Source organism: Achroia grisella, unplaced genomic scaffold (genome assembly GCF_030625045.1).
Source record: "Achroia grisella isolate CSIRO2021 unplaced genomic scaffold, CSIRO_AGI_Agris_v1 utg900, whole genome shotgun sequence".
Lineage (NCBI taxonomy): Eukaryota > Metazoa > Arthropoda > Insecta > Lepidoptera > Pyralidae > Achroia > Achroia grisella.
This window is the reverse complement of record NW_026713059.1, coordinates 5,012,896-5,023,344: the sequence shown is the minus strand read 5'-3', so window position 1 is coordinate 5,023,344 and position 10,449 is coordinate 5,012,896. Positions and strand designations below refer to the sequence as shown.

At 32.6% G+C, this 10,449-nt stretch overlaps 2 protein-coding genes across 2 annotated transcripts; one reads left to right on the top strand and one right to left on the bottom strand.

The window, feature by feature from the left end:
• Nucleotides 1–111: 111 nt before the first annotated feature.
• On the top strand, nucleotides 112–2,388 carry LOC131853298 (DEAD-box helicase Dbp80). The gene is made up of 2 exons (XM_059204153.1): nucleotides 112–579; nucleotides 948–2,388. The coding sequence occupies exon 2, from the start codon at nucleotides 955–957 to the stop codon at nucleotides 2,350–2,352; it is 1,398 nt and encodes a 465-aa protein (XP_059060136.1). The 5' UTR covers nucleotides 112–579; nucleotides 948–954; the 3' UTR covers nucleotides 2,353–2,388.
• A 1,276-nt stretch (nucleotides 2,389–3,664) lies between these two features.
• LOC131853296 (ER membrane protein complex subunit 10) lies at nucleotides 3,665–7,548 on the bottom strand. Its single transcript, XM_059204152.1, has 5 exons — nucleotides 7,336–7,548; nucleotides 6,245–6,412; nucleotides 4,667–4,935; nucleotides 4,288–4,384; nucleotides 3,665–3,834 (listed from the first exon to the last, which is right to left on the bottom strand). Exons 1-5 carry the CDS (start codon nucleotides 7,384–7,386, stop codon nucleotides 3,748–3,750), a joined length of 672 nt encoding a protein of 223 aa, XP_059060135.1. The 5' UTR covers nucleotides 7,387–7,548; the 3' UTR covers nucleotides 3,665–3,747.
• Between the last annotated feature and the right edge of the window lie 2,901 nt (nucleotides 7,549–10,449).

The window sequence follows — 10,449 nt, the reverse complement described above, 5'->3', positions numbered from 1 at the left end:
GGAGGTTGTAAAAAATGTCAATTGCGAATATCAATTGACATTCGACAGATTAGTACATAGAGTTAAAAATCTGACTGAGTCCGTACACGGAATTTAAAATATACAGTGCCTGCCAATATTTTCATCTTCGTATATGTTTGTATGATACAGATGTACTAGATTAAAGAGCCAAATTGAATTTACTAAAAGTCTGATAAAATGTCGCACATTAACACAATTATTTTTATTTCTTCCTGCAAGTAACTACTGTTAAGGATGGCAACCCCTGTCTATAATCAGTGACGGAATAGAGAAAATGTTTCTGAGCTGTGGTGTCTTGACTGCTGGAATTAATTCTCATTCTTTTAGCGGTTTCCAGACTTCCTTGTTAGTTATTTAATTACGATTAATACAGTTTTCTTTTTAATTCTACTTGTTTAAAAGTGTGTTGATTTTATAGTTAACCTTGCCAGACAATTAATTGAAAACCGATCGGTCCATATAAGATAAAAAAAATTGTCGACTGCTGTGAAAAACTAACTGAACCTTTTGGTGTTACCCAAAGCCAACAGTGTGTAATATTGCGCTGCATAATAATAAGTAAGTGTATTTATTGTATTTTCGAATGACAAAAAACATTGTGGATGGTTTATAACCGTATGAAGTTAAAACATATATTCAAGTGTTTTAGAATTAAATTTTCATATTGCTTTCACTTTAACAAGTGTTAACACTTTTCATTAGGCGAATCGAATTTATGTATGTATTATAATCGTTATATGATTATTTTTTTAATTAATTACGATTAAAATTACACATATTTATTGCTCATATTTTTTAAATATATCAATGCCTACATTTACAGGAACATGTTTTCAAATTTTCCTTGCTTATCTAATAAGGCTAAGTTATACAACCTGCAATGCAGTTGATAATGTGAATATTAAATGAATAAATAATTATTTCAGCACCAATATGGCAAATCAATGGGGCCAAAAGGCAGAGGAATTAGAAATAACAAATAAAGTTGCTGGAATAGGCTTACAAAAACCTCATGATCAGACAACTGACACTGATGATACACCTGATGCCGCAAATCCAGCAGAAACATCCCTGTTAATGAAAATCATAAGACAGGGGTTAGTTGAATCTAAATTAGATATTGAAGTTCAGAGAAAAGATCCAAATTCACCATTGTACTCTGTAAAAACATTTGAAGCACTTCACCTGAAGCCAAATTTGCTCAAAGGTGTTTATGCTATGGGTTTTAATGCTCCATCCAAAATTCAAGAAACAGCATTACCAACACTTTTGGCGGACCCACCACAGAATATGATTGCTCAATCTCAATCAGGGACTGGAAAGACAGCAGCATTTGTGTTAGCAATGTTGAGTAGAGTTGATTCTTCAAAAAATTTTCCACAAGTCTTGTGTCTGAGCCCAACATATGAACTTGCAATTCAAACAGGTGAAGTTGCAGCTAAAATGGCTAAGTTTTGTCCTGAAATCAAACTGAAGTATGCTGTCAGAGGTGAGGAAGTACCTAAGGGTACAAAGATAACTGATCATATTATAATTGGAACACCAGGCAAGATGCTTGATTGGAGTGTGAAATTTGGCATGTTTGATTTAAGCAAGATTAAAGTCTTTGTTTTGGATGAAGCTGATGTTATGATAGATAGACAAGGACATCAAGATCAGTGTATTCGTATTCACAAGTGTTTGCCTCCAACATGCCAGATGATGTTCTTTTCAGCAACATATGGTAGTGCAGTAATGGAGTTTGCAGAGATAATTGTTCCCAATCCAATTATTATTCGGCTGCTTCGTGAAGAAGAATCATTAGACAACATAAAACAATATTACGTAAAATGTCAAAGTCCAGAAGAGAAATATAGAGCCATATGTAGTATTTATGGAGTAATTACAATAGGGCAGGCTATAATTTTTTGTCATACAAGAAAAACTGCCGGTTGGTTATCAGAGAAAATGTCTAAAGATGGTCATTCTGTAGCTGTCTTATCAGGAGAACTCACTGTAGAACAAAGAATAGCAGTTTTAGATCGATTTAGGGCAGGTTTGGAAAAAGTTCTTATTACAACTAATGTCTTGTCAAGAGGTATAGATGTAGAACAAGTAACATTGGTTGTAAACTTTGACATGCCAATGGATATGGATAAGAAAGCAGATTGTGAAACTTACTTGCACAGGATAGGGCGTACAGGGAGGTTTGGCAAAGCTGGTATTGCTATAAATTTGATAGATTCACAACAGGCTATGCAGATCTGTTCAGATATTGAAGCACATTTTGGTAAGAAGATTAGATTACTCGACATTGAGGATGCAGAAGAAATTGAGAAGATTGGTGCATAAATTATTACTCTTATAAAATTAACTTTTATTTTTGTACTTTGCATTTAATTATATTTCACCCTTTCAATAAATTAAGCATATGTTATATATATAATTTGTTCTTACTGATTCATCTATGGACAGTTTAAATCAGAAAGTTAGAAATTTGAAATGCATTTTTTTATATAAACTATTTATTACAGGAATGCTACAAAATGGATCAAATGATTTTATGGAGAATCATTATTTTTAAAGTTAGTACATATTTTCTATACATTCCATCGTTTTTAAAATATAATGTCCTATACAGTGAAGTCAGGGTTGGTTATCCACATAGTTTTTAGATGGGTATTTGGAAATTCAACTACAAACTGGAGATATTACATTAATACAAGATGGAAATAAACAAGTTAAATAAATAATTTAATCTGCTTAAAATATATTATTTTTTAGTAAGTTGAAAAATATTAATTAGGCACAAAACATTGTACAAAGTTATCTGCAACAGACGAGACAGGTAATCAACTTTATTTTTGACCTGAAGTTGTCTTAAATTTTTTTAAACCTGTCTTAGTTGAAGGTTTAAGATATGGTAATTACATTATAGGTTAGGGAATACATGATGCTGGAATGGCAACGCATGTGCGGCACTATACATTAGTATACATGTCAACGCGATGTCCGTGGTGTACTTCATATACATATATTATGTGCATGTACTTAACATCGGGAACAAGGACAGCTTATTTGTTACAGCATTTACATGTGTGTGTGTATGATTTTTATTATCTATTGTATTTTATTTGTAGAATATGTGTATTTATTTTTTATGTGGTAGAACGTGCTATATAACCACGAGTCGTTATGCAGCACGATTGGGTACGATAGTAACGGAAAATACCAACTCTTTAGAATAACAGTTAACGGTAGGGGTTCGGGACATATATTCTCTACTTCCTAATTCCATCCTTCTAGCCTTGTGTACCCCTTCTAAGGTAAGCTGCACTGTTGCGGGTGCCTATGAGATTATAACTTATCATAATGTATGACGCAAGCTCGTTTGGCCCCTATGTTATATAATGTTTCTTAAAGTCTAATATTCTTTTATCATTTTTCGTCTATTCCATTTGTGCCATGTATCATTGCGCTTTTTCTCCTCTACCCAAAGGTTTGTCTGGAAGAGATTACTTAACCTTTTCCTTTCATGTACCTGGTAATACATTTCTGGTGCTACAGATATAAAAAAATAAGTGATAAAATTTTCGCACTGCTGAAAAATCTGGAGAACATATGGTATTTCATATCGCTAAGGTAAGGATTAGGTTCAATAACATAAATATAACAACTGTATTTAATCCATATTATTATAAATTACCTATATAAATTTAGCAAGTATATAACTTTTATTACGGTAGATTAACGTGCTGCTTGGCCAGCTGTTTCTGCATTTGATGCTGCTCCAGATATCATCACAAAGATTGCAATCGGGACTATGTACACCCACTAAAAATTGTACAAAAAAAATATAAGTTGTTTTGTATATAGTAATAGTAATACCTATAAGTGGGAAGAGGATTGTAATGTACCATGTCAGGGTTATCGCCACGCGGAAACTGGAAATCATAATGGTAAATTCCTGGTCAATTTGTCATGGTGGGCTAACTCAACTAAGCTCATGCTTATCTTATCATCCTCCACAAGTGCCAAGCCAGCGTAAACTGTTAGCGCAGATGCGCCCATTATCATCCATAAAAAATATATGGATATAATACTACTAGTATTGTATGGGGTTTGGACCAAAGTAGAACGATTAGGTAGTGTGTTAAAGTGCAACAGCATTGAGGAAAAGATTTATTTTATATAGTGGTTCAAGATTAGTTGATTATATTGATTTCAATCTTTAGTTCTATATTATACCCCTATGACCCCTACAAATTAAAGTATCTGAATACTTACATATTTTGCTAAAAATGACCTGTTGTCCTTCACTTCTCCCTTTTCTCTAGCTTCTCTCTCGCGTTCCAGTTTTTGTATATAAGAAGTAGTGTCAGGTCTGATAAACATTAGCAACTTATTAGTGCAAAATATATGATATATTTAATTAATAGTTAAGTAACATGTTTAATCAACAATTTATAAAATATTTTTTACATATCAGAAAAGAACTACTGCCCTAAAATTTTTCTTTAGCGGTAATAATTTAATCATTTTTCATTTCGGTAACACTAAAACCACATGTAAATGTTTTTTATATTAATTATCATTTATATATGTATACATGTTTGTATTAACCACTTGAATACATTTAAAGAAATACCAAAATTCTTTTACTTACACAGGAGCTAGTTCCACATGTCGAAGATAGAATTTTGAGTTTACTAAGTACCCATCTTTGCTAGCTTGAAGTGGCTTTGAAGAGTTTGTGGCTTGGAAATTAACTGCAGTAATAGCTCCATTAGGTAACATCCATGCATTAATCACATCTGAGAGTCCATTTTCGAGAAAAGATCTAGCTTTCACAGATGATATTAATTCAGTTCCTTGGTTGTCAGCAGATGTCACTAAGGTTTTCACAGTGTAAAATCCATCAGTTTCTGCAATTTCCTAAAAAGTAGCACCTTTTTCAGTACACATTTTTATGAATGCATTCAGAATAGAATAAGAATAGAATAGAATAGAAAATCATTTATTCAAATAAACTTACATTGAAGCACTTTTGAATAGTCATTACATTTTTTTAATCTACCACTCATTCGGAAAGCTGTCTCATCACAAGAAGAACGAGAAGGAACTTGCGTGTCGCTCTTTTAAATAATTTTATTATTACATTACATTTTTAAGTTTAAGTGTGTGAATACAAACCACCAATTAGCACTAATTCAATTAAATACTCAAATAGAAAAAATATTGAACATATAACCAACTGGTTAAACAATTAATAAGGGGAAATCAGTTATAGTGATTAGAGCAGACCAGTCCCTACAAGAACACCCATTCACGAGTATGACGGATGAGCCAGCCATCACTGCGCTCGACCATATTTTAGGGAGCCCAATGACCCGGCCCACCACGTCGCCACAAGTCTGGACATTTTTGTGAGCATGACTACTCAAAACACCAGACCACGTCAAAGCTACTTAGAATTGCCATCTGATAATTCCATTCTTATGTAAAATGTGAATACTATAACTATCAGATGGCAATCAATACAAAAACCGCTACGCTTTCATATTTCTAAAATAATTAAATCAAGAAAGCAATGAGAAAAATAAATTATAACATTGTATGCTGATAAACTAATTATTTACTTGATATGTTGTCATCTATGAAATAGGCTTTGTTACATAAAAATTGTTTAATATAAGATTTGAATTGCCTCACTGTCAGATTTAGTGCAGATTTTGGCAGATTATTATAAAATCTTATGCAATTACCGTAGAATGAATTACTGATTTTGTGCAGACGGCATTTAGGTAAAATTAGCTTATTTTTATTGCATAAGTTTCTGCTTGTACAGTCTTTGAGTTTTTTAAAACTCTCTAAGTTCTTCCATGTATATATGATATTTTCATAAATTCATATGTGTTAATGGTAATATAAAGTAATAATGGTTAATGTTGTGGTTATGTTATGAGTTGTTTAGTTCATACTGGTCATTTAACCAGAAGTTAAGCACAATGATTTCAGGGACAGCTTGGAGGTCAACTTGACATGGTACATTGTTAGCAACAGGAAACACCAATTTCCATCACAAACAACCCTCTCCACACACTGATTAGATGTTATTAAAGCAAAGTTTTTTTATAACATTATTGTTTTAACAAGTTGTAATTTTATCTGTCTTAAAGTATTAATGTGTTAATAATGTTGATTAGTGTTATCAGTGTAACTATAAAATAGTTGTAATACTTACTTTTAAATGTTCAATATGTTGTTTAGCAAATGGTGTTTGTTCAATGTTAGCTAAACCAGAACGAATACTCTTTAATGCAATATTACCTCGAGAGCAATAAACTGCATCCTTGCAATTTAAATTATGTTCTATTTTTATGTTCAGCCAACCATCATAATCAATACTCACCTGGAATTGTTTAAATGTTTATAACAATTAATTTATTAAAAGAATAATATTTATTTATTTCAATGGAAGTAACTCTTTAGTTCAAGTCACACAAAATATCTTCTTAATCAATGAATCAACAACAGTAACTCTTCATATACATAAATAGCATTGTTATTCTGCTCTAAAGCATGCATGAATTCTTACTCAGGTACTTAGTAAGAATTTGTGTGCTTTAAGAAAAATTTCAAAATCAATAATATCTGAATATTTTTTTCACATTTTAAGGTTAGATTTTTCGGTGAAGTTTTATGTTTAGATTATAGGAAATCGATAAGCATTATAATAATTATTTATATATGTATATAATTCTTAGTATCAGATAGTCTTCTTTTCCTTCCTCTCCTTGCATTATCAACTTTTAACCATATCATGTTACTGATGTAACAACCCAAGTTGGAGGGGACTTAATTATCAGACAAGTATCTATCTATCCATATAAGCATATAAAACATATTTCTATGTTTAACAATATTTTAAGGAGGGCAACAATATGAATCTTTGGTACTTCCTAACTTCACACTTAATAAGAATAATGTACTTGCAAATAGAAATTATAGTATCTAGTAAAGGGGATCACTATATTGTTTAAGACTCGTAAAAATATATTTATTTTAATATTATGTAGCTTACAGTAAACTGCGTGAGGCAGATGGAATACTTTTATTTATACATTCATACACTCGCCTTATATACAAGTATTTATTTAATGAAGTCGCTTAAAATAACAGGATATTTTGACAAGTTAGTCATTATTGTATATTAAAAATTTAGAGAAAAGGTACTAAGAATTTGAAGTTATTAATTGCTGAATGCTGTGTTAATTTTTTTTATATATTAAGGTTGTCTATATTCTATTTTATAATATAAATAAAAGAACATACCGCATAGTGGATGAGCTCTAATACATATATAATCGAAAGTAGACCTTTCATATTTGTCACTGAATATAGTGGTTATAAATATAACAAATTAATGTAAATCTAATAGTTATATTAACTATATATTATTGAAATTGTAATATTACTTTAAATATAATTAATAGAAGAAATCTATGTCCATGATAAATAACAACAGGCTAACTATTTCAATTTATTTGACTTCATTCAAATTTATAACATTCTTATAAAATGACAGACCTGACTGACTTTCATGATTGACGGCGCCACAGACCTCAAATATACAGTGTTTACTACTACTATATACTAGAATAGATCTAGTAATACCGTATTTACGCTAACGCTAAATTTATCCTAATATACAGAGCTGGGCACCGTCAATCAAATAGTTAACTTCGTTAAACGTTAAAGCGTTACATTTCAGAAGAACGCAAGTTAACGTTAATCGTTAATCCGTTAATATGTGTATAATTGCATTTTTATATCGTTACATTAGTGAACTTAAAAACTTGTTGGTTTAGTTTCTGGAAATTAACAAATTAGGAACGAAATAAAATACTTGTGTAATTTAATCGCCGACCATAAGGTGCATATTCCCTTTCATAAACATTAACAAGTTGAAGTTCTCGTCTGAAAGCGAGGCTCGTTTTGGTGTTAGAATGTCTTTACCTATGGAAAACAAACGTTCAACTGCAGCGCTTGAGGATATAGCAGTATTATATTTGATGAATAGATTTATGAATATCTGTTCCCCGAGGAATGCAGCATCGTTGAACGAGTCTTTTGATTTCATGTCCAACCACATTTTAACGAGACTTTGCGCTTTACTCTTTAAAGAGTTGGAGCTCTTTGGTTTTTCTATAGACTGTTCCCTCCGCCACTTAAACTATATCTGTCCTTCGAATTTTCCACTGCTTCTTGTCATAAAGCATCTTCTACCTTTTTTCCATGCACTTTTTAATGATTAACGGACTTCTGCATTATTAATGGAAGTTAACGTGTCCGTTAACTTTTTTAAAAGTTAATCTGTTAATCAAAATGTTAACTTCGTTGTATATATCTGTATACTAAACGTGCCCGCGGTTTCACCCGCGTTAAATTTCAATAAATATATAGCATATAACATCAGAATAATCTGATGCATCAGCTATATTTCCTACTGTAAAGTTTCATCAAAATCCATTCAGTAGTTTTTGCGTGAAAGAGTTACAAACATAGGTACTTACAAAATTTCGAGTTTATAATACCTACACGATAAAGGAATGGAGCTCCCGCCTGTGTTAATAGTATATGCTGGCGGGGCAGCAGTGGTGGATGATAAGATGAAGATGTGGTCAGGTGAGTTAGCCCAACGTGACATATCCCTGAGAACTTATCATGTTGATTTTTAGGGGGAGCCACGTGGAGGCCAATTTGACGTGGTACATTGCTAGCAATGGGGTCATCAATCCACATTACTAACAACTCCCTTTCTCCCCGTTATAATAATATTGTAAAGAGGTAAAGTGCGTCAGTTTGTGATTTTGGAATCTGGATCTACTAATAACTAACTTTATCCAAATAATATGCAATAAAAGAGAAAAGTCTTTTATTGCATATTATTTGGATAAAGTTAATACGACAAAGGCATGGAACCGCGACCGTGTCGCAATCTATTGAGTAATATTTCTATTAGACAGTTTTTTATCTGTTTATTTCATGTATTCCGCCGATACCCATGAATCCAGCCAACCACCTAGTTTACAATAATTTCGGTACCTACTATTTTTCAGAACTTAGAATGACTAGGTTGACGTTTAGATACTATTATTTGATATAAAAAATACATAATAAAGGACTTCTCCCTTATTGTGACTGTGTCCAAAGCGTCTGACGAGAAAGTTTCATTACATGAAATGGAAAGTCTCTTTATAGGATAACAATTCCTAGTGTTAGGTTTAATTACGTTTTTTAGTTCTCTCAGTTTTCTTATATTAATTACGAATCTGACAAACTGTAAATTAGACACCACGTCTGCTTTTCAGTCGCACAGTGCAACGGAAGTGTTTGTTCAGGCCCCACTGGGCATACTGGGTACGTGCTCCGGGGCCCGCTATGGGTTGGGTATCCCTAGTCTAGTCTAGTCCCTACTCTATTACCAAACCGATAGCTACTCTACTCTCGCTTGAAAAAAAATCTTAACAAATGCTTAACGACTATGGACAATAATTTGTTCGTTTTTGTTATTTTTTTATAAATGCCTAGCAAGTACTTGAACCTCTCATCACATAACGACTTTTAAAAATTATTTTCGCCTGGTTTGTTTTGAAGGTAGGGCAAACATATACATCTCTAAAGAGTCATGTTCAAAAATGTCTATTCTAACAAAATAGTGCTTTATAACTATGGTCACAGGGGCTCCATTATCCTAATGTGCCCAGGGCCTCTAATAGGTGAAAAACGGCCCTGTGTTTATTCTTGTCTCCAGTGGCAGCGTTAGGCGTCGGCGAAGTCGACGACCGCCGGTCGACGCGACGCCGCGACGATCTTGCGCTTGAGGGGGCCCCGCGAAGTTTTCAATTATTTAAAATTTAGTTATATATTTTCATACAATTGCGCGAGTAAAGAGAGTGATTAGTAATCTATGGGATTTTAATATATCTAAATGTTTATATAACAATTAGAATCATGTTAACAGTTTTTGTCTATACAGCTTCCGCTGAGAGAAACTTTTCAAAGTTAAAATTTATTAAGACCTATTGAAGACTTACTTTTTATGAAGACTATCTATGTTATCAGTTCTATCGATTGAAGCTGAAATAGCGGCTAGTATTAGCTATGACATAACCCTGAAAAAGTTCACTGAGGCCAAAAGCCGAAAAGTTCGTCTATTTTAATTTCTATTTGTGTATTATTTATTATTATTTCATTAGCAATAAATCTCGATTACTCATATATTTACTCTCGTTTACTCATATTTTACTCTTAATAATTCGGCTTAAGTAATTGACTGAAAAAAAAAAGGAAGTCTCGCGAACCCCAATTTCGCCGACGTCCTCGCGTGGACTAGCGCCGCCGCCGCGTCGCGTCGCCACTGTTTGTCTCGTAAATATCAAATGG

Coding starts and splice junctions, on each gene's coding strand:
- LOC131853298 (XM_059204153.1), top strand. CDS start 955: ATGGCAAATCAATGGGGCCAAAAGGCAGAGGAATTAGAAATAACAAAT.
- LOC131853296 (XM_059204152.1), bottom strand. CDS start 7,386: ATGAAAGGTCTACTTTCGATTATATATGTATTAGAGCTCATCCACTAT. Junction 6,413..7,335: donor TAGAGCTCATCCACTATGCG/GTATGTTCTTTT, acceptor AAACAATTCCAG/GTGAGTATTGATTATGATGG. Junction 3,835..4,287: donor GGTCATTTTTAGCAAAATAT/GTAAGTATTCAG, acceptor TACAATTTTTAG/TGGGTGTACATAGTCCCGAT.